Source organism: Rhinatrema bivittatum, chromosome 7 (genome assembly GCF_901001135.1).
Source record: "Rhinatrema bivittatum chromosome 7, aRhiBiv1.1, whole genome shotgun sequence".
In the NCBI taxonomy this organism is placed as follows: Eukaryota; Metazoa; Chordata; class Amphibia; order Gymnophiona; family Rhinatrematidae; genus Rhinatrema; species Rhinatrema bivittatum.
The window spans coordinates 135,679,703-135,704,567 of record NC_042621.1 but is presented as its reverse complement, the minus strand read 5'-3'; the positions used below and the strand labels follow the sequence as shown (position 1 = coordinate 135,704,567).

The 24,865-nt window shown below is 43.6% G+C and overlaps 1 protein-coding gene across 1 annotated transcript in view; it reads left to right on the top strand.

Moving 5' to 3' along the window:
• Positions 1-4,191: 4,191 nt before the first annotated feature.
• KIF7 (kinesin family member 7) overlaps positions 4,192-24,865 on the top strand; it is a 170,744-nt gene continuing 150,070 nt past the window's right edge. Inside the window, exon 1 of the mRNA XM_029609223.1 lies at positions 4,192-5,020. Coding sequence (XP_029465083.1) covers positions 4,693-5,020 — 328 coding nt within the window. The 5' untranslated portion in view covers positions 4,192-4,692. The remainder of the gene's footprint in view (positions 5,021-24,865) is intronic.

The window sequence follows — 24,865 nt, the reverse complement described above, 5'->3', positions numbered from 1 at the left end:
AGATCATACAGCAGCAGCCATCACCACTTAGCTGGATAAGTCACAACAATGAAAATAAAATACAAAATTCAAAATAGGATTGGATAAGTTCTTGGAGGAGAAGTCCAATACCTGCTATTAATTAAGTTGACTTAGAAAATAGCCACTGCTTTTACTAGCAACGGTAACATGGAATAGACTTAGTTTTTGGGTACTTGCCAGGTTCTTTTGGCCTGGATTGGCCACTGTTGGAAACAGGATGCTGGGCTTGATGGACCCTTGGTCTGACCCAGTATGGCATGTTCTTATGTTCTTATCAAGTCCTGCCTGTCACGATGAAATTGAATGAAGCGAGAAATGCGGTCAGTTACTGCTTCAATGACTTGGTTGAGACAGCATGACAAAGTGCTTTTGGACATTCCCCCCACCATCCCTACTGTGGTTTGAAAGGAGACACTCGCCATGAAATGCAAGACAGCCAACAGTTTGGAGAGGCCAGGCACAGTTGGGAACTTGTGGTTACTGGATCCAGATTGCCCGAGAGCTGAGTCGATACCTGCTAAGCACAAAGTCCTCTGGCATGCCCAGCAAGGATGTTTGTGGAGGAAAGATCCACTCCCTATATATCCTGCACTGTAGCCGTCTGCGTGCCGGATGGTGGTCCATGCCCACAGCCCACGGAACCTGTGGCTCTACGTGCACTGATGGTACTTCCCCAGGAGGTCTTGGAATAAGCCTTGCCTGTTGATGAGGTTGTTGGGGTTCCATGTGTTGTCTGCGGCGAGCGTGAAGAGGCATCCAGTGTGCCGTGACAATAACAATTGCAAGAAACAATATGGGGTAGATTTTCAAAGGGTTGCGCGTGTAAGATACGCTCGCAACCCCTGAAAACCTACCCCTGCCTCCCCCTGCGCACGCCGAGCTTATCTTGCATAGGATCGGTGGCGCGCGCAAGCCCCGGGACGCACGTATGTCCCAGGGCTTCGAAAAATGGGTGGTCCAGGGGCATAACTGCAGTACGGGGGCGGTCTGGGGGCATGGCCAAGTGCCCCGACACAGCGGCCTGGGTTAGGGCCTGGCCAGCCAGCCCGCGCAAGTTACGCATGCCTCGGGCAGGTGTAACTTTCTCAACAAAGGTGGGGGGGGGGGGGATTTAGTTAGGGCTGGGGGGTGGGTTAGGTAGGGGAAGGTGGGGGGGGGGCCAGAAAAAAAGTTCCCTCCGAGGCCGCTCCGATTTCGGAGCGGCCTCGGAGGGAACGGAGGCAGGCTGCTCAGCTCGGCGCGGGCAGGTTGCACAATTGTGCACTGCCCTGTGCGCGCCGACCCTGGATTTTATAACATGCGTGCAGCAGCGCGCGCATGTTATAAAATCGGGCGTAGATTTGTTCTGCCGGGTTGCGCGAACAAATCTACGCCTGCGCGTATGTTTTAAGATCTGCCTCTATGGGTTTAGGAAGGTAGAGCAGGTAAAAACTGGTGTTTTTATTGGACCTGGAAGGCCTGGAGGAGTGTCCATGACCATAGCTTCTTTTATCGCGTGTGATAATCGCCGCAATAATAGCACGATACACAATATTACGTGTGCTAATTCCTTTTTCCACATACTGCCTCCCCAAAAAGGTTTTATTTCCAACGATAGATAAGAACATAAGAATATAAGAAATTGTCATGCTGAGTCAGAACCAAGGGTCCATCAAGCCCAGCATCCTGTTTCCAACAGAGGCCAAACCAGGCAACAAGAACCTGGCAAGTACCCAGGTCTTTACCATGCTCTGGACCTGCTCCTTCTTGCATCCCCTCTCTAACATCCCACCCAATACGACATAGACATTCACTTGGCACCAATCCCTTCTCTCGCTGCCCCCTACCCTTGTTCCCTTCTCCCTCACAGAGACCACCATAGCAGCCAGTCCCCCTCTCATCCTCCAGCCTTTCTTCCCACCCTCCAATTATCTCTACTCTGCCCCTCCTAATCTCTCCAAAATGATCCCCCTTTACTCTGTCTGCTGCAGGCTCACTCCCCCCCCCCCCTCCTGTTCCTTGAACACTGCCAGGGAGGGGAGGAGCTGAAGCAGAAAGCTGAGGGCTGATCTCCACTGAGTGAGACTCAGCACAGCTGAAAGGCAGCAAATCTTCAGCCAATCTGCTCCCCCCCCCCCCCCCCCCCTCCGGCCTAGGGTGCCTATTGACAAATCCAGGCTCGACTAGTACTGTGCATAACTTGCTTCCTGAAACAGCAAGTCTAGAGGAAGAGCTACTTAAATCTAATTCTCCGTGGACATAAGACCTGGTATACAAAGTAATAGTGGTGGAGATGTTAGGCAATAGTGATCATAACGCATTCAAATCTGACATAATCACTGGAGAAAGAATACTAAATAAAACTAATTCTAGTGGTAAACAATTTTAAAAAGACTGATAAAATGATGAAAATAATTGGAAGAAAACTAAAAGCATAAGTTGTGAAAATAAAAGTCTACATGAGACACAGAAATTATTTAATGCCTTGAAGCAGCTATCTTGGTGAAATGCCTTTCCATGTCAACTTGCTGTACATTGGATGCAAATAAAAAAAAAAAAGTTAGGGGACAACAATTGTATGCACATATTTGTGGAATATGTAAACCTATCCTTGTTTGACTCCTCATCTCTCCCTGACATGCACTGAAAATTTGGTGTAGATCAAATGGAAAATCCCCAAATTATTAGGTGGAGTAACTGCAAAAAAGTTATCTAGTGGTGTAATTGCGTGCGAATATATTCATGGAATATGTGGATCCAGGGCCGGTGCAAAGGCAGCACTGAAGGGTTTTTCTCTCCCGGCCCAATCATTGGACCTAAGACCCAGGGTCGGCCCATAGCTGAAGAAAGCCCTGCCTGGGTGGTTGTGCGCATAAGACCCTTGTTGCCCAAGGAATTGCTGCATGGTCACCAGTCGTGTCTGCACGCAAACGCCGAGAGCCGGCAGGTTACCCTGGGGCACAATCGCCACTTCCAGTTCCATGATGTATTTGATGAATCTTCAGACCAGGAGTCTGTTTACAGCATCTGCGTCCAGCCCCTGGTCGAGGCTTTCTTTGAGGGGTTTAACGCTACGGTGTTTGCTTATGGGCAAACGGGCTCCTGGAAGACCTACACAATTGGCGAAGCAAGTCTGGGTGAGTCGAACCATGAATGCGAAGAGCAACTGCTACTCTCTGATTTGGCATGCACTGCCTGTGGATGGCCATGATAGTTCATACAACAGACTTACTATCTGAATTATGACAATTAACAGTCATTTTTAGCAGCTCATATATGGCTAAAGTTTGCAGGTACAAATCAACACAGACTTTAGCCTGAATTTTCAAAGTAGGTTTATGCACATAAGTCTGCTTTGAAAATTTGCGGGTGCCCACAGAATGCTTGAACACATAAGCAGGAAGTTACACCTGCTTCCAAGGTTTGCTCTAGTCTAGGTGAACCTTCTGTCTTGCGCCTGCCCCGACCTCATTCACTGAGGTGCTGCTCGTGGCCTGCCGAGTGTATGGTTTTCTCAGCTGCGAACAGGCTGGGCACTGCTAGTGGCCCGCCGAGTCTCTACTCCTCACGGCCACGAGCAGGAGAGGTTCCGCTCGCGGCCCCACATGGCTGCTTTTCACCAGCCCCTAGGCGACCACCTAGTTCACCTAAAGGGACGCACTGGCCCTAGTGGATAAAAAAAAAAAAAAAAAAGTGCCAGTATCGTTATATCCTCCCCGATGTGCCCTGAAACTTTGGTGTGGATTGGATGGAAAACAAAGATGTTGTTATTAAGTGGTGTAGTTTCCTACATGTATATATTTGAGGAATACGTGGATTCCCTTCCAAAAGTATCCCTGTCATGATGCTGATACTCCTGATATGTGGTAAAACGTTTGTGTGAATCGGACCCAAAACAAAACAAAGCTACTAGAGGCGGGCGACTGCGCACGCATCTAATAGCCATGTCCGTTCGCAGATTCTGTCCAGGTTAACCCTTGCAGCCCGAGTGTATCACAATGTGCTCAAGCTAAAAGTTAAGCCTCTGATGTGTCCGGAGCCCCCTTCCTCATGAGCCACTGTCCGAATCCTCCCAGTCTGATCCAGCCACTCTTTTCAGTCATTATCAGGAATAGAAACCGCCTGCTCCTCAGGGACGCTTTTTCCTGCAGCACAGTGCAGCCAGTGTTTCCCACCGGACCTCCAATTGCAACACCATTCGCTGCTGGAGCTCCGTCCTGAAACGGCTGCTTTTGGAGCATTAGAATTTTGTTTTTGGCTTCCCGGGGCTATTTCTGACACGTTTTTCCCCTTTGTATAAAGGTGTTTGTGACTGTGCAGGGCGGTGCCTAATCCTTGTTTTTTTTTTTCTGCTCGGGGCAAGCGGAGGCCTTAGCAGAGAGACGGACTGCAGGGGATGGAGAATCTCCTGCCGGTTGCAGCTCTCACTGGGAGCAAGTGATTGCAAAGATTATGTGTGTGAGAAAGGAACAGAGACACAAAATCCCTGTAGTGTTTATAAATGTGGCTCTCCTGTAACTTGCAAAAAACCCGCAAATTCAAATGCTTTTTTTCTTCCCAGCCACCACAGCCTCAGTGGCTAAAGAGCTCTTAACATTGTAACATGATGATGTGGGATACAATCCAGCCAGAGGAAGACAGAGTCCTCTCCTAACTACAGCACTGAAGAGGTTTTTCTCTTCCGGTCTAATCATGGGACCTAAGTCCCAGGGTCGGCCCATAGCTGAAGAAAGCCCTGTCCGGGTGGTTGTGCGCATAAGACCCTTGTTGCCCAAGGAATTGCTGCATGGTCACCAGTCCTGTCTGCATGCAAACGCCGAGAGCCGGCAGGTTACCCTGGGGCACAATCGCCACTTCCAGTTCCATGATGTATTTGATGAATCTTCAGACCAGGAGTCTGTTTACAGCGTCTGCGTCCAGCCCCTGGTCGAGGCTTTCTTTGAGGGGTTTAACGCTACGGTGTTTGCTTATGGGCAAACGGGCTCTGGGAAGACCTACACAATTGGTGAAGCAAGTCTGGGTGAGTCGAACCATGAATGCGAAGAGCAACTGCTACTCTCTGATTTGGCATGCACTGCCAGTGGATGGCCATGATAGTTCATACAACAGACTTACTATCTGAATTATGACAATTAAGTCATTTTTAGCAGCTCATATATGGCTAAAGTTTGCAGGTACAAATCAACACAGACTTTAGCCTGAATTTTAAAAGTAGGTTTATGCACATAAGTCCGCTTTGAAAATTTGCGGGTGCCCATTGTATGCTTGTACACGTGCAGGACGTTACATCTGCTTCCATGGAGGTGTAATTCTCTGCATATACCTTACATGCATATTGTAAGGAAAAGAAATTATACAAGTAAATAATTTCATTGCCCAACTTCTTCCCCAGAACACCTACCTCAAGTGCTGGAAAAATGACACATGTAATCAAGTTACACATATGCTTTCTCCTGCACAACCTCGCAGGGTTTGAATGTAAACTTTTGAAAATGACCCCCTTCAACAGTAATTTTCAAAGCTGTTTCGGCAGGTAAAATGAAGCTTTACCTGTGCAAATGAGCTTTTAAAAAACTGTGTACTTGATATGCGGGTAAAACTATCTGTGTAGGGCCTTGTGTGCATGCTCTTGCTAACAGTGGGGAAGATAAGTTCTTGTTGGCAGGATTAAGGTGAGGTTTGGAGCTGTGTGCATACTTTTGCAATTTCAATAGAATGTCTGTGTTTTCCTGAAAAAAAAAATGTGCACAAATTAGCAGGTAGTTTTGTTGGGATAGTTTTCCGAAGTACACATGTACTTTCCCTTTTTAAATTGGTGTAACATCTGCAGTTAAAAGGTATCTGCCAACTTTACAATAATGCAGGCAGTTACAGAATTACCCCCAAAGGGCCAGTTTTTTTTACTGAATTGCCTAGTGACAAGATACGCACATACTTTTAGTATTGCCGTACCTTGTGAATTTTCAAAGGTAAACTACCCGTTAGTTTCCCTTTGAAAATTTGCTAGATATACATGTGTACAAAGTGCCTGAGTATTCTTATGCAGCCATTTCAGTGGATAATAGAATGGGGGGTGGGGGGAAGAGGTAAAAGTGCATGTATATTTGAAAATACATTTGCATATCTGTTGTTTACTTCCCCATTCTAAATGTTCCTCCAGGAATGCCTCTCTGTAATTTGTACTTTTAATTGCTCTGAGGAGTGTGGTTTCCACCCCTGAAGATCTAGCTGGGTAATTCCTTAGTTGCCTGGCCAGATCCCTTTGAAAACTGCTCTTTAACAGGCCAATGCAATATCAGCGTGTAAAAAGCATGCGCCCTAATTGGGTGCATGCACATCCACCTTTCCTCGGTGCTTGATGCAATAGGCAAATGAGCTCCTGTGTGTCCCTAGCTCTCTGCATCGGGCGCAAGGTTAATAAACGCAAGGAAAGACTGCAGCGGCCGAAAGGAGGGCCCTGCCAAAAACTCCAATACTAGATTGATTCCACAAGGGAACCGGCCACCGTAGGGGTGGCCGGAGGTGCTTCACCCCTTTCAGATTACGGGTAAGCCATCATCCAGTCCCTAGATTAGGGCATCTATAATCTTACTGGGGTTCAGAGATTGGTTGAGTACAGTTATGGTTATCCATTTTTTTTTTTTTGTTTAAACAAATTGTTATCCATTTTTAATCAAGTTTTTTCAATAGTATGTCCACAGTAGCTTTTGAAGAGAATACTGAAGGGCTGAGGTCACTGCAGGGGTGTATTTGGGGTGACGGCTTTGGAATCTGGCTCCGTCTCCCATCTGCTGGCAGGGGAGTGTGCCGCGCCCAGAAGTGGTTGTGTGTTTAAAACAGCCTGGCCAGAGCTCCCTCTCCACTGGCAGGGCTGTTCCTGATTGGTCCTTTTCATTGACACTTGTCAATGAACATTCCCCTTTCAGGACAGCCTTCTGAAAGGGGATTGGTCCTGTCACTGACATGTGACAGTGAATGGACCAATCAGCAGGAAGTGAAGGAGTGAATAAATGAACATCAAGTACCTACTTTCTGAAGAACACAGCAGGATTTTTTTTTTTTTGGTTAAGCCCTTGAGTGGGACCTAATTCTGCTTTCTGTGCTTCCTCCTATTTAGTATCACTAGGATTGGAGGAATCACAGAGAGCAGGATTTTATTTTTTTGGCAGCCCTTGAGCGCCACATGCTTTAATACCTGCTCCCGGGCCACGGCTGCGTGACAATTTTTTGCATCGGGGTTAATAGCCTCATCAATATGAATTTACATGTGATGAGCGCTATTAGCTACCCGCTATTTTGGATGTGCTAATCCCCTTATTGCATGAGGGGTTTTGGACGCGTGTCCAAAACACACATCAAGCAGTGCGCTCAGCCAAGCACACTAAATTGCATCGGCATGTAATTTTCAAAAGGTTTCAGCATGTAAAATTGGAAGTTACACATGTAAGTAGTATGCAAGTAGTATTTTGTAAAAGGTGGAAGGATGCGTGTATTAGTGGTGTAAAGGAGGGGAAAGAGGTGGTTTATGGGATTCTAGGGTAGAATGCAGAAATTCCCACACAAGTCAGTATTATGTAAGCAGTACACGCGCAGATTGCCCCAAACTTATACACAGGCTTTTATACCTGCTAATGGAGTTGCAAAACTGAAACTGCACTTGTCTTTTGTCTGCAGTTTTTGGATGGGAGTGTTACGAGGAACATAGCATAAGAAAAGAAGCCACTTCTAACCTTGTATATATAAAATTTGGATTTATTCTGATTAGAAAATTTAGAAGAATTATCATTGTTTTGAACATCAAGCAAATATGGTGGATGACAAACAGTGAATAAACATTAATTATAGTTTACATAATATATACTGTATAAGGAGCTTCCATCATAATATTGTCTAAGGATCTTTAAGGGTAATATTGTAATATGGTGCAATTCTAAATTCCTCTCTTTCATCTCTTCATTGACACTTACTCCAAATCATCCTGATGGGCTAGGTCAGGTAAGCGAGGAGACAGCCTGTGGAGATATTGTCTTCTTTTGATCTACTTTATCCCCTAAGGATTGCATTATAAATAGCACCCTTTTATAGTTTTCTCAACACATTGAAAATGTGAGAACAAGTGTCTCTTTGATTGAATGTTTTGTTCCAGTTTTTTTCTCATAAAAGGACTTTGTGAGGCAGGCTACATGCTGCTGGTCACATATAGTCTTTGTAGCACATAGCAACAAATGCCCATCTGCAATATTTAAAAAATGTCAATCAATGACTGCATCTATCTTTGTCTGATAGACAGCCTTAGAGTGCAGACTATTTTAGCTTCACAGCAGTCCTTGACAATCTTCCAGCATATCTGCGTCCATTGTAGAAAGGCAGAACACTTCAGCCCTTTTTATGATTAAACAATCCTTTTTAATATTTGTGTGTCAATGTAACAAACAAACACGAGAATCAATTACTCCTTCATTACACTACATGAGTTCTGGACTAATTGTTTGGGGGGAGGGATTAGGGTGAACTGGCGGAGGTGTTTACTAACTGGTGTTTAAAAGTATATGCACAAATCAGTATTTTCATAAGCAGAGAATTGCATTCTTGCCTCCGCATATAAACTGTGATAATTATGCTCACGTTACAATTTTGCATATAAAATGGATGCATGTACTTTTGTAAAATACATAGAGAGAGAATGCAGCTCCCTACATTGAAAAAATATATGCATGCTGAAACATGCATGTACTTTCAGAGCAGACTTGCACAGTATTTTATATATTCTGCAGCTCCTGTCACGCAGTTTATAAAATACAGGCAAACTTTGTGTGCGCACACTTATCGGGGAATGTGCGGGTTTATGCACACTACTGAAACTTACCCTCCCTCAGATTACCAGAACTGAAACACAGACCTGTTTTCTTTTTGGCCAAGATATTAAAAAACAAAAAACAAAACATAAAAACAAATCCTCTTTCAGTAACCAGGTAGATAATTCCATCCCCATTTTTGAATGGTGCTTTATGATGTGAGAGGGTACTAGTAAAATTTACAGTGATCTCTGCATTCATCAACAGTGAGGGTAGTTAACTGTTTTATTATTGCATTAAATAACATTGACAGGTATAAAAAGAATGTGGGTTGGACTGTTGGCCCAGTGGCCATACTGCACTGTGCCATATGGGAGACCTTGGTTTGATTCCTGGACCTGGCTTCTGCTAATCAGACCAGCAGATTTTGGATATGCTACAAAAAAGCAATATTCACAACACTTTTGCAGAGTGGAGTTGGAAATAACTAGATGATAGATAACACCACCCACAGGTGGGATAAATGCACTTGTACCTGATTTCAGACTATTGCAATGCCATATACTGGGGCCTTCCAGGTTCTTTGACTAGAAAGCTCCAGGTAGTTCAGAACATGGCAGCGAGAATCGTTATGGGCTGGTCTAGAAGTGAATTTACTTCTCCTCTTCTAGTAAAACTGCATTGGTTACCTGTGGGATACAATGTAAGTTTTTTTAAATTATTAGTACTCATGTTTAAGATCTTGCATGGCACCTGTCCTCCACATATGTCTCAAAGGCTATGGTGGAAATCATCATTTAGGGATGTGTGTCCACAATATCATCATCAGCTTCAACTTTCACCAATGAAGGCTTTTTGGCACATTAAGTTGCAAAACAGGTCATTCTTTATGACTATGCCTAAATTTTGCAATGATCTGATGTCCAACAGGGAAGAGAATAATGAAATGCGGTTTTGCTGCAAGTTGAAGACTTGGTTGATGATTACTGAGTTATAAGCTATGACTGTCTTGATTTGGAGTAATAGGTAAGGTATAGTCCACCTAAGTGTATATTCAAATAAATCAAAGTATCTTTACTCAAGGCTGCAGAATTTCAACTTAAAAGTAATAATTCCAACAAAATTGGGTTGCCAAAAGAGTCTGTTTTAGATGCTGTAAGTGCTTTCTCGTTTAACTACGCTTGGTAAAATGCTGTAGCTGTTTTGGCAGTTCTATTTTGTTTTTGAGATGCATAACTGCCGCTATAAGTGTTGCCTATTAACTGCCCCCTTGAGACAGCATTTCCACAAAACACGGCTCATGTTGGGGCTGGGACATGATTTCCTTGTGTCATCTTTTGGCAACACTTTGGTGGACTATACCTTGCCTGTTATACCTTATTTGTTGTTTTGATTTTTGGTTTTGGTGTACTGTTTGTTCCTATTTGTTTTGCTGTCTTGATTTGGAACCAGTAGCATGAATATTTGTTTTGCCCTGGAAGTTTTTTACTGTAACGGCACTTTTTATATTGTTTCACTGTTTTTTTTATTTTGTATTGTTTTAAACTTTGTTGTACATTGTTTTGGAAGATTTTATTGGGACATTCCATGTCAAATGGACCAATTTAGAAAACCATCCACACTCGACCTTGTTCAAATTGAATAAAAGTTTGTGTGGATGTTCGCTAGGGCCTCAAAGAAAACTATGCAAAAGTTTTCGTCTGGATCTCTAGAGCTAAAGGCAGCTGAATGAAGGTCAATCTTAGAGTACTGTGCTCTGCGCATCACAAAACAGCCACTTTGTCCAGGCACTGCAGCCAAACACCCCTGTTAGGGGTCTGAAATTTTGATGATTATTACAACCTCTGGTGCTAAGTTCCTATGCACCAGTTTGGAACCTAACATGAGCTTGCTACCTTTTTATGGGCCAGCAAAGTACGTGAACATTTTTTCAAAAGAAATTTAAGGCCTACTTTTTCTCCTTATTGCTCCTTATGTATACTTCAATCCAGGCCATAACTGGATCAGTAGTCATTGCCCATCTAGGATTTTCACTAGGAAGCTTTGCAGCCAACTGGAAGCAAAGAAATAGTTACATAAAGACATAATGTCACTTTTAATGCAAATTTTCACCTTTTTTTGGGTGCAGATATCTCTATTGTGTAGTTTTTAACTTTTTTCTTTCTAATGTCATTTGAAAGAGCACCTTTTTTGCTACAAAAGTCACCCCATTTCGTCTTGGACCCAGCCTTGTTTTGGTCAGAATTATAGTTCCAAAGATAAGCATCATTTGCATGCGTGAATGCAGTATGTTTAAAAGACCCATCTTTGGCACCCAATTGTGAAACTTGCAAATGATTTGAGATGTGAAATTTTACAGTGCAGCTCAGTTTACTGTGCTTACCACACTTTTAGCATTTGACACATATTTATTTAGACATATTTTCATAAATTAGTCATCAAAATCAGTGCACAACTTTGTATTTATTTATTAGCTTTTATATATCGATATTTGTGGGTACACCATGCCGGTTTACAATATAACTGAAGGAGGAAATTACAAAAAAAAAAATATATATGTATGCTGATACATACTATATATGTATGTGTGTGTGTGTGTAATCCAATTATTAGGCAATATTGCACTTCCCTTTGTGCCTGTTTAATACTAACACAGACCGCGTTTGTAAAGTTGAGAGGAGAAGGGAATATCCCGAATAAAACATGTGGAGACTCTATGTTCAGGGCTAAAGACGCAGTGGAAGTTTGCCATCATTAAATCTATGAAGGATAAAACTGAGTAGCATTAAATGAATGGGTAATGATGAAATGCAACTACGCTTACAAAGCAGCAAGGGAAGCAGAATCAGGTATTTGAAATAAACATTTGGAGACTTGATACCTGAGGCTACAGACGCAACGGAAGTCTGAAGCAATCAAATCTATGAAGGGCAAAAGCTGATGTTTAATGAGATTGAATAGGTTGACGACTCTTTCAGCATGGCTGTGTTGAATCAAAGACAAGAAATACAAGTTACAGTCTTAGTGATGATTAATGGGAGAAGTTAAGACAGCGGTTTACAGATGCAGAAATTGGTTGTGCACTACAAGCAGTTGGAAATCTAAGGAAGATCATTGGTGTCTCTATTAGATTGGCAAGGATCCGTGTGGTTGATGTGATAAACAGAAAAATTCATGGTTCAATTATTTCAAATTCCCCTGATGAAGCCGTAAGGTGAAACGAGGGCCCGTTTGGGATTAATCAAAACTATGAGTTTAATGAATAGGATTATACGAATGTTTTGATATAATAAAATATTGGTATTTAAATAATTTAATATGAACACTATGTGATTTCTGTTTGGAGAGATTAATGTAAACACGAAGGAATTTGTGTTCTAAAACGTTTTTTTGTAGTGACTGTTTCATGTGAAAAAATATGTATGGATTGTTTTGCACAAATTATGAGTGTGTAGATTTGGAAAGAAAAAATTGTGAATATGAATGGGTATGTGAGTATGTGTATGTATGCCTATGAATGAGTATTGATTTTAATATAAGTGAGGTAATAGTGATGTGAATTGGTGAGACATAAATGTGAAGGTCTACTGTAAATTTTATGATTGTCTAAAGTATTGAGAACTGTTGTTTTTGATATTTTTTCATAAATCTAATAAAAGAGCAATTTGGAATACAATAATTGTGCTTTTGTTCCACTCCGCAGGGGGTGTTTATATATGCTGATTAGTTACCTTGCATTTGTTAGTGGTGGCTGAGCCACTGCCAATTCAGCAAAATTGACAACCCCATCACCTAGGGGCCACTCCAGACAGCCAGACAGACACAGGTTTCCAAGCTTTTATTTAAGCACAAAACAAGAAAAGGCAAGACACTACATACGAGAATTGCTTAAATTGCAGATTTCACAAAAATTCACTTAGTGATTTTTTTCTGCCTTGCACATGCTTTTGAGTGTCCCATTAATATGTGACAAAGTCGCTTGTGAATAAATGTGCTGCCTGCCTGATGAAGTTGTTATGGGTGCATCAAGGGTAGCAATAATGGCTCTTCTGGAACCCAATAGGTGTCTCTACGGGGCAGCCAGTAAAATGACCTGGCAGGACCTTGGGGATGAAAGAAATTGACCAAGACATCACGCTTCTCAATTGAGACTTCTCATATATGGTCAATCCACCAGGAATTATCATAGATGTAAGCTAAATAAGAACCAGGTTGGAAGCTGGATACTTGAAGGGCAGGCAAATATTCACATTGACGTTCTAGAACACTTGCAATGAATGAGGTGACGTTGTTCAAAATTTTGCTAATGCAAATTTTAGTGGCATCCATGGGCTTGAATTGATGATTTTCCCTTGTGCCAGCAACTGTATCATCTTTGCTAAACCTCTCATCCTGAACAGGTCTGGTTGCTTCAATGTCCTCCTTTGGGATAAAGAAACGTTTGATACCAGGGATACTTTTATCACAAAAGTCAAATAGATCGTTTGGTGTCAAAATTTGGTTATTGAGAGGGCGCTGTAGACTACCACGGGCTGCTGAACGTTTCGTTTCCTCCAATCCTATCACAGGGTTATTTTCCATGGTTGGTACCAAAAAAGTTCCATTCAGCTATAACATGAAAGTTGTTACTATGATTGCAAAGATTAATGACATTTTAAAATGTATGTATTGAGCAGCAGAGCCATCACTAAAAGTAGTAAATATGCTTCAAAATTGGTAAAACGTCCTTCAAATGCTCATTGAGTGCTCACAAAAACTTGTGCACTGTTTTTGTATCATGGCGAAAGCAGTCACTGATCCTGCATATACAGAGACAGTGGACATCAGGGTTGCAGTAGTAAACAACACAAAGGCTGGAGTTTTGCCTATTTCCCAATGAAATCCTTGCACTGCATCCTGAACAATAAAGGAATAATTTTCTATATTTTCATCAAGATACATAAAACATCAGGATGAGCCAGGCCTTGTCTGTCAAAGCACTCATTATACCACAAAGAGAAGAATGGTGTCACAGGCTGGGGCATGTTCCCAAAATCTCTGCCACAACATATGCTAACATGACATTTCCATAGTTCCTTGTGAAGGTGCTACTTTTGCATGTTCAGGCTTGCATACAGTAAGTAACACAGCACAATAAAATGGCCATTTTGAGGGATCATTTATAAAAGTATGTTGCAGCAAGATGTTTCATAAGCTACAAGCATGGTAAGCACAACAAGCTTTGCCACACTGTAGAATTTCACATCTCTAGCTCATTTGTGTGTCACACAGCAGGGCGCCAAAGATGTCGCTTTTTAACATAGCTCACCCATGCATACAAATGATCCATATTGTTGGGACCTTAATTCTGACCAAAGCAAGATCAGGACCAAAATGAAACAGGGTGACTTTTGTAGAAAAAAAGATGCTCTTTCAAATGATATAAAAGAAGAAAAGATTTAAATACTACACAGTAGAGATATTTGCATCTGAAAATTGGCAAACATTTGCATAAAAAAGTGACACTGTGTCTTTATGTAATTATATCTTTGCTTCCAATTACCTATAAAGCCTCTTGGTGCAAATCTTATACATATATGCCAAGGGCCATGACTACTGGTCCAGTCAGGGCCTGAATCAAAGTATAGGTCAGGAACAATGAGGAGTCAAAGTAGGCCTTATATTTCTTTTGTAAAATTTTTCACATACTTTGCTGGCCCATAAAAAGGGCGGAAAGCTCACAATATGTTCCAAACTTTGCACTGGGACTTACCACCAGGGGTTGTACTAATCCACAAAATTTAAGGCCCCTGAGAGGTGTTGTCGGGCTGCAGCACCTGGACAAAATGGCCATTTTAGTTTGCACAGAGCATTGTATTCAGAGGTGACCACTAAATATTAGCATGAAAACAATAGAAATTGCAAAACCATACTCAAATAACATTTCCCTCATACCAAAAGTAAACAATTTTTAAACAAGTTTTCTTTCTTTTGCCATCATATTAGGCACTACTGGTATATAAACCTTCATTGCCTTATTATTAATCATCTGGAATAGTCAACTATGATTCAGAGGTGACCTCCATTCAACTGCCTCTAGCTCTCCAATCAATGGAGATCCAGGTGAAAGGTTTAGTAAGGTTTTGTTTGAGACCCTAGAGAATATCCATGCAAAATTTGGTTTGGTTTGGAGGAGGTTGAGTGTGGATTCCTGGTGCACTTGATGTGGAATGACCCAATTGTAAAATATGGAAGTGATTTATAAACTTTATTTAAAATAAATAAATACATTTCATAGGGGGCTGTGGTCTATGGCCTCTACTGAGGGTTGTCCCTGTGATAGCTGGGTTATAGAGAAAGGAAAGAGCACATTTACAAAATATTCAAGGCCCCAAAGTCTCTTTTTTTCCTCACTGGTGTATCCTCTTATCCACAATTTTGTCCCTTCCTCCTTGCCAGTTCTTTCCTTACGCTTTCCTTCTCTCTTTTCCATCATATTCTCTCACCTCTCCCCCTGTCCTCCTTTGGCTTCATGAATCCCTAGTCTTCTGCCTATTTCACTCACTATATTTCCCCACCTCTCTCTATCACCCCTCAGCCTCCTCCAGTTTGAAACAGTGGGAACCCATCTCTACTGCGTTGGATGCTTCTTTGGCACAAGCTGCTCTGATTCTGGTTTATACTTAAAAAAACTTATGGGACAGCCTTTTCTGTGCTGATCTATGGGCAACACCTGGTCCGTGAGTTTTGAAAGTACAAACCACAGAGTAACAGCAGCTTGTACCGAAGAGTTTTAAGTACCAGGAGTGAGGAGAGAGAGCAGAGGCTTCAATGTGGGGGAGGGAAGAAGAGAGAATGTCACCACTAGATTTGGAGGTAGGAGAGCGAACAGTGGGATGGGTTTAATAACAAACAGGCCGATACAGTAAGGGCGCATAAGAAAAAGTGCGGCAGTGCCAGGCGCACCCTCGTTTGCCGCACGCACAGTCCGGATCACATACCGCTCGATACAGTATTTAAATGGCATGCAAATGCAAGCCGCGTCCAAGAAGCGTCCATGAAGCGCAATCCGTTTTACTGTATAGGCGCTATACAGCGCCTATACAGTATCCTGGGTGCTCTGGAACCTGTCATTTCAAATGACTTTTGAAATGACAGGTACCTGGAAGTGGATGGTTCTCCTACACACCCCGCTGCCTTGAGCGCCCGGCGCCAGCAAGCCCCAGCAGCCGGCGATCGGAGGACGGGCAAGAGAGACGAAATTTCACAGTCCGAAACCAAACCAATCGTCAGGCAAGCCCTAGCAGAGAGAGATGAAATTTCACAGTTCCAAACCAAACCAATCGTCAGGCAAGCCCCAGCAGAGAGAGAGACGAAATTTCACAGTCCCAAACCAAACCAATCAAATCCAAGCCCCAGCAGAGATAGACGAAATTTCACAGTCCCAAACCAAACCAACCCAATCCAAGCCCCAGCAGAGAGTGACGAAATTTCACAGTCCCAGGCACACGTCCCCCAGCCCCCGCTCACCTGCCCTGGCCGTGGCCACGCAAGCCCCTAGCAGCAGCAGTAGAAGAGCGTCGAGAGAGAGCGGCTTCAGCAGCCCGGGGCGGATCGGGCACTCCCCTTGCGAGGCGGCTTCCAGCAACCCCGCCTGCGAAGGTGAATATGTGCACGCCTGTACGTCCAATATGGGTGCTCAAGGCAGCGAAGGTGCATGCGCACACGCCGTGACCTGAGGTCACGGCGTGCGCGTATTCACCTTTGCCAGCGGGGCTGCTGGAAGCCGCCTCACATGGGGAGCGCCCGATCCGCTGAAGCCGCTCTCTCTCGCCGCCCTTCTACTGCTGCTGCCGGGGGCTTGCGTGGCCGCGGCCAGGGCAGGTGAGCGGGGGCTGGGGAAAAGTTTGCCCAGTACTGTGAAATTTCATCTCTCTCTGCTGGGGCTTGGATTGGGTTGGTTTGGTTTGGGACTGTGAAATTTCGTCTCTCTCTGCTGGGGCTTGGATTGGGTTGGTTTGGTTTGGGACTGTGAAATTTCGTCTCTCTCTGCTGGGGCTTGGATTGGGTTGGTTTGGTTTGGGACTGTGAAATTTCGTCTCTCTCTGCTGGGGCTTGCCTGACGCTTGGATTGGGTTGGTTTGGTTTGGGACTGGGCGGCTAAGTTCACCACACTAACGCCAGGGTCAGGGTAGGCGGTAAATTAGCAGGTAAAAGATGCGGCAAGATATGTTAAAAAGGAGATAGTCGGGGCGCACGTTACTGTATGGGAAGGAATAGCTAATCGGATCGTTTACATATCATATACATGCCGCGGGCGGAAAGGGATACGCATCGAGTAAAAGAAGCGGTAAGGATCGGTAAAAAACAGATAGTGAATCGCGGGTTAGACTTACGTGGCCAAATTGTGAGTACACAACAGGTTAGAAACGGTGATGGTAGAAAAAAAGATCAATTGGCACATCCTACCTGCTCAATTATTCCTGTTCACACTGCTAAGGATATATTCAAGTCCCTTGTATTCTTGCGATGTGGCATTGAGGACCACAAAATTTATCCCTTGCCTTGCACTTGCACAGTCCCCTGCATAATTATGAAATACCAGGCACAGGAGGGGGCACTCCATGAAGTTAATAGCTAGCTTATTTAAAACAAATCGAAGAAAATTTTTTTTCACTCAATTCACAATTAAGCTTTGGAATTTATTGCTAGAGGATGTGGTTAGGACAATTAGTATAGCTGGCTTTAAAAAAAAGTTTGGATAAGTTCCTGCAGGAGAAGTCCATAAATTTCTATTAAAAAAAAGTTGACTTAGGGAATAGCCACTGCTATTAATTGCATCAGTAGCATGGGATCTTCTTAGTGTTTGGGTACTTGAATCCTAGATTGGCCACTATTGGAAACAGGATGCTGGGCCTGATGGGCTCTCGGTCTGACTGACCCAGTATGGCAACTTCTTATGTTCTTACTAGCCAATACTGCAGAATGTATCAGAAGTGACTTTGTGACTCTGGGTGAAAGGAAAAAGCAGTCAAGTGTAAAGGTCCAGGCAGGTAAGATCGCATTTTGGAGATGAATGATTGGCTGCCTTGATATTGTCAATGAGAGCATTTCTGCTTCCTAGTCCCTGTGATTGATTCAAGGACTGCTAAGAAGAGGTGGGGGTCCATTACCATTGCCAAATCGTTACAAACTAATAAGAACAATACTGATTGAACAACAATTGTTCCATTGTTTATCTTTTAGGTTTATTTTATCCCATCTCTACCGCCCCCGCCTCATACCCCACCACTTCACCACTCTGTACTTCTACGCAAGTTGAGCAGTGTTCCGAAATGAAAGTTCTCCTCCTTTATTTCTCCAGGGGTACATTCTCGGCTAGTTTTGGAGTGCCACAAGTCTTGTGGTTCCCAAATAGTTCAGAAACATGTTAATGTCTCATTTCATGTTGCTATAAGACTCCCTATATAGAATACAGTAAGGAAGCTGAAATCCACGTATTCTAGTCTTATTTGTTATTTTTAGTTTTTCTTGTTTTAGGGTAATTTAAAGATTTTAATAACTGTATTAAGTTAATTTTAATAATATGACATGAGTTTTTAGTATCTTTTTGTAATAATTTTATGATTATTTTATGTAAACCGTAGCGATGGATTTTTACTGTGCAACGGTATAAAAAAAACTGTACAAATAAAATAAAAATAAATTCGAGCAACGTTTGAAAGAGTTGAAATATTTACTCTTCTCTAATGTACAGCTACTTTGCATCTAGTTGCCACCACTATCTGAACTAGCAATTTCAATTTTTCCATCGACCAATCATTTGGGGTGCAGTGTCTTCCAGAACAGATTGGCATACCTACTGAGGAGGGTTTTAAGTTAGGATGACTGGGAATAAGTGAACAAAGCCATAAGGTATTTAAAAATATTCCAGTAAGTAAATCTTTAAATATTTATAGAGAAACGGGGAAAAAAGGGCATCATCTGGTAAGTTGTGTACACCATTGCTCATAGTATGGGAAATATAGTCTGGGATCTAGAGGCAGACTTGGATTTAGCAGCTGTCACGAAGAAATGGTACTTGGAAATCCACAGCTGGGAATTATTTATACTGGGCTATAATCTATACAGGAAGGACGGGGTAAAAAGAAAAGAAAGAGGAGTGGCAATATATATCTAAAAATATTCCTTTACACTTGCTAAACCAGTCCATTACACTTGGGATTTCTCCGTTCCTCAGAGATAGAGAACACACCCCTTTTGCTATGTCCTCACATTGGGGACAAAGGGGAATGGTTGTAGGTGCTTGCAAGTAGTCTCTGTCTCCTGCAGCTGTGGACAGATGTAGATGGACTTATCGCATAGCTCCCATAGTCAGAATGCATCTCTGACGTGGTATAGTCTGCAAAGCTTCTGGGTCAACAACCTCTAGGGATTGATTTCCCTAGTGTAGCTACCTCCCAGGTGGGTCCTCCCAGTTATTGGCACCTAGGTATGTATCCTGAGGCAAAATGTACAGGCCTAGAGCAAGACTTTGGATCAGTCCCACACTGTGGGCTTTTCTCCAGATTTTGTTTTCTTAATGCACCCAACTTTCTCTGCTATGCAGAAGCCTGGTTCCATGGTGGAATCAAGATCCCTGGAAGGCAAAACTGGGGCCCCTAAACACTCATAGGAGGTGCTGAGGTTAAAATCTTCCCCTGCCATAATTACAGTGCCAGACTCTGGACTGGAGGAATGGTTGGGGGATGAAGCAGGGCGAAGTGTATCCTCAAGCTCCCAGGAAGAAGGCCAGTGCTTGTTGGAGAAAGAAGAAAATTCTTCAATAGTTAGACTATTCCGCAAAGAGGAGTTCACAGCCATCATCTCTAGTATACAGGTGGCTTGAAAATTTCAGGTATTCAACCTCATCCTACAAGGGATAAGGAGGCCATCAAGAATCCTCTGTTGCATGAGGCAGATGGTTTTGGATGATTGGGAATCCCCTCAGGGAGGACTTAGAAGAGGTAGGACAATGTATCCCCTCCCTGTGGATGAGAAGAACAAGTTATTGAGAATCCTGAAGGTGGGTGTGCTGGTGTCAGCAGTGTGCTGTAGAATTACTATCCCCATAGAGGGATGTACAGTGCTAAGAGAGCCCCAGGCCTCAAGCAAGCTTCACCATAGGAGCAATAGCAGACCAGGCCTCGATATACGGGGGTTAAATAGTTCAGGCTGCCTTACCCTAGATTCAGCAACTACCTGAGAATCAAGAAACCACACGCTTAGTGTTGGGAGTGGCCTTTCTAGCAGATACAGTATACAATCTCATTACACTGGCCTCTATATCAGTCACCTCCTGAGTAGCAGCCAGGAGGCTCCTCTGGCTCTGTAATTGGGCAGCAGATTCAATGTCAAAATCTTGTCTTTTAAGAGGGGACTCTTATTCAGGGAAGACTTGGAGAAATTGGTGAGGGACTTGGGTGAAACCAAGCCTAGAACACTCCCAGAGGACAGATTTCAGCTGTGTACACAGGGGCTTAGGCAGCAGCATTTCAGGCACCAATGCAAGGATAAGGTGTCAGGTTTGGCAATCGCATACACATCAAAAGGTAAATTTCATTCTTTTCACAAAGCCAAGAGGCCTCCAACAACTGTAGGTAGCACACGCCCCGCAAAGATATGAGGTGAGCCCTTCTGTTGGTGATACTGGTAGGGGAACATTTGGAGCAGTTTTACGCTGACTCGCAAGTGGGCCCATATAACGGAGGACCAATGACTCCTGAATATAATTTCAAGGGGGTACATGCCAGATAATGTTGCTCCAGTGCCAAACATGTTTATGATTTCCCCCTGCACATCACAAATCAAGAAAGAGGCATTATAAATGATCCTTCAAAGATTGTGGGACTTGGAAGTGATAATTCCAGTCCCTCCTCTGGAAAGGGACCTATTCCATTTATTTTGAGGTTCCAAAGAAGGATGGTACTTTCTGACCCGTTCTAGATCTAAAAAGAGTCAATAACTATCTAAGGATACCATATTTCAGAATGGAGATTCTCCAGTCAGTCATGACGGCAGTAAGAAAAGGAGCATTCCTGGCATCGTGGGACTTGGCAGAGGCCTACCTCCACATTCCCATGATACTTTTCTTTCAAAGGCTCTTGTTTTTGCACCTAGGCCATCATTTTCAGTTTCAGGCACTATCCTTTGGGTTTGCAACATCTCACAGGACCTTTACCAAGGTCATGTTGGTTGTGGTGGCAGCTCTGCACAAGCAAAGGATATTGGTTCATCCCTATTTGGACTATTGGCTCATCAGAGCAAAAACCGCCCAGGAGAGCTAGCAGGCTTCAGCCATGGTGGTCTGGCTCTTAGAGAGGCTGGGCTGGGTAGTGAATTATGCAAAAAGCAACTTGAAACTCTCTCGAGATCTTAGGTGCCCTCTTTGGTGTGAGTAAAGGACTTGTGACCCTGCACCCAAGAGGGTTACCAAAATAAAGAGTAGGTGAGGATATTTTGCAATGTGGAATCACCCAGGATATTAAACTACATCAGGCTTCTAGGGCTAATGACTACCATCATAGATGTAGTTCCCTGGGCCAGGGCACATATGTGCCTGCTATAACTATTGCTGTTAGTTCACTGATCGGCAGCCTTTCAGATCTACAACTGTTGCCTATGGGTCCCCCAGGCAGTGGAGGAGAGTCTGGACTGGTGGTTGGATCCCATCAATCTCACAAAGGGAATAGACCTGGAAATTGTCTACTAGCTTGTGCTAACCACAGATGCTAGCATGGTCAGTTGGGGAAGCACATTGTCAGGGCTAGCTGGCTAAAGGTAATTGATTGAGGGAAGAGACTCTGGCCAACAAACATATTAGACCTAAGAGCCATCAGATGGACATTTCAGGCCTTCCTACCAAGAATAAGGGGAAGGGCAGGAAGAATCCTCTCAAACAGTACCACGGCAGTGGTGATGTAAACAAGCAAGGGGGCACATGCAGCCCAGGCTTGCGGAGGAAGCAGGCAGGATGGCAGAGCATAAGATTTGCCATACTGAGTCAGAACAAAGGTACATCAAGCCCAGTATCTTGTTTCCAACAGTGGTCAATCCTGGTCACACGTACCTTGCAGAATACTAAGGGAGCTCAGTGATGTGCTGGCAGGTCCACTGAAAGACCTGTTCAATAGATTCTGGAAATGGGAGTGGTGTCGCAGAATTTGAGAAGAGTAGTGGTGGTCCTGCTTCACAAGAATGAAAGGCTGGAAACTATTGGCTGGTTAACCTCACCTCAGTGGTGGGAAAATTAATGGAGACTCTGCTGAAGATAAGGATAGTGGGTTGCTGGACCTGAGGCAGCATGGATTTATCAAGGAAGGTCATATCAGATAAATGTGATTTATTTTTTTGATTGGGTGACTAGATAATTGGATCAACAAAGAGCACTCAATGTGATTTTCTTGGATTTCAGCAAAGGTTTTGATATGGTCCTGCATAGGAAGCTCATGAATAAAATGAGAAGCTTGAGAGTGGGCACCAAGGTAATGGAATGGAGTACAAACTGGTTGATTGACAGGAGACAGCATATAATGGTAAATGGAACCTACTCTGAACAGAGAAAATTAATTGGAGTGCCACAGGGATCAGCTTTGGGACAGGTTTTGTTCAATATCTTTGTGAGTGAATTTGCAGAAGAGATTGAAGGTAAAGTTTGGCTATTTGCAGACGATACTAATATCTGCAACAGAGTGAACATGTCTGAAGGAGTAGAAAGAATGAAAAGTGATTTAAGAAAAGTTGAAGAGTGGTCAAAGATTTGGCAGCTGGGATTCAGTGCCAAGAAGGGCAGAGTCGTGCATCTGGGATGTGGTAATACAAAAGAGCTGTATGTGATAAGGGGTAAAAGACTAATGTGCATGGAGTAATAATGTCTTCGAACTGAAGGCAGCAAAGCAACGTGACAAGGCAATAGCTAAAGCCAGAAGAATGCTGGGCTGCATAGAGAGAAGAATAACCACAAAGAAAAGGAGGTGATAATGCCCTTGTTTAGGTCTTTGATGACGTCTCACCTGCCGTACTTTGTTGAATTCTGGAGCCTGTATCTCAAAAAGGATGGAGACAGGATGCAGGCTGTCAAGAGAAGAGCGACCAAAATGGTGTGGGATCTGTATCGGAAGACTTATGAGGAGAGGCTGAAGGATCCAAATATGTATATCCTGAAAGAGGAGGTGTAGGGGAGATATATATATCTCAAAGGTTTCAATGATGCATGAACTTTGAACCTTTTCCATTGGAGAGGAAACAGTAGAATTAGGGGTCACAAAAGGAAACTCCAGGGGGACAACCCAGAACCAATATCAGGAAATATTTCTTCATGGAGAAGGTGATGGATGTCTCGAATTCCCTTCCAAAAGTGGTGGTGAGGATGAAAACAGTAACTGAATTCAAATAGGCATGGGATAAACACTGTAGAACCCTAAAAGCTAGAGGTTGGAAATGAAGAAAAGGGTGCATGGGGGTAACTTGCATGGAGCGGCAGTTGCTACCCTTAACCAATAAGCCTTGACCACAATTGCAACATCATTCTCTGCTTCAACGGCATGTGCCGAGGGGGGGGAGGGAAATTGGATTCAGACAACAGCCAACACTGGGCCCTGACTTTAACGGTCCAGGGTACTGATACACAGACATTAGGGAAAAAGCACAGAACTGCTCTGGCCAAGTCGAAAAGTAAATCACATTCAAGCAGCATTGTCTGAATTATCAAGAAGGCTGCTGACCCCATAATGTTGCTAGTGGTAATTTTATTATAGGTTTGACAGTTGCTTGGTTTTGATTGTAAATATTACTGCCCTTTAACATATGGCTTGGGGGTAATCACACAGTGTGGCAGTTACTACCCTTAACAGAAACATGAGGGTAACCTGCACGGAGCAGCAGTTGCTGCAATAGGAAACTTGCTGGGTGAACTGGATGGACCATTTGGTCTTTTACATTTCTTTCATAGAGATGAGTTGCCAAGCTTGATCTCTCAGACCTTGAAAACCATCGGAGTGGCTGGGTTTGACTCCTTGGGGATGCAGGAGAAGGATCCCATTTTGGTCACCCTAGGCAAAGCTTCTTGTTTCTTTCCCCTATGGAGGCAATCCAGGAGTTGATTGTTCTGGAATGGAGTGCACCAGAGGTGTCCTTTAAAGGAGGACATATCTTGGCGTGTTTATATCCCTTGGATCTGCAGGCCAGAGAGCAGTTGCGTTTCCCTAAAGTGGATGCCTTGGTGTGTTGTGTCACAAAATGTCCCACCATCCCAGAAGAGGGAGGTGCGGCATTGAAAGATGCTCAGGATAGAAGGGTTGAGGCTATCCTAAAGCAAGCCTTTGAGACAGTGATGATGAACTTACAAATTGCTTCTTGTTGCGCTTTGGCAGCTCAGGCTACCTTGCGTCTTTGTCAAGATTCTGCTAGCGCCGTGTCCGATCTTGGACCTATGGTAGTACTGGGGCCGCTTTCTTAGCTGATGCAGGCTGTGACTTGGTTCACACAACTGCCGGAAGAGCTGCTTCGGTTACTGCGGCCAGGCGGCAGCTGTGGCTGTGCAACTGGTCAGTGGATACTATTTCAAAGGCCAATCTTAGCAAGCTGCCCTTCAAGGGCTTGCTTTTGTTTGGCAGCAAATTAGAAAAACTGGAAAGTAAATGGGAAGAGATCGATATCCCTCGTTTGCCAGAGGACAAGAAGTCCATTGCCTGGTCTTTTTGGGCAGCTGGCCGCTCTCGAAACTACCAGCGTTTTGGCCTTATAGGGGGAGGTTTTTCCCAGAGGTCCTGTCCCTTCCACAGGTTTTAGTCTTTTTGCTCCCAAGGACCTCAAAAGGATGTGGGCTCCAGAGGTGGAGCATTTCGGTCTTCCCAATGAAGGTTTGCGGGCTCACCTGGTGGTGCAGAAGATAGGTGGTTGCCTATATATATATATATTTTTTATCACAGGTGGATCCAGATTAATTTGGATCAATGGGTTCTCAAAGTGGTTTGGGACAGGTCTCGAATTTCTTCGCATTCCTCTGGATGTTTTTATGGTCTCTCCTTGCATATCCCTTCAGAAGAGGGTAG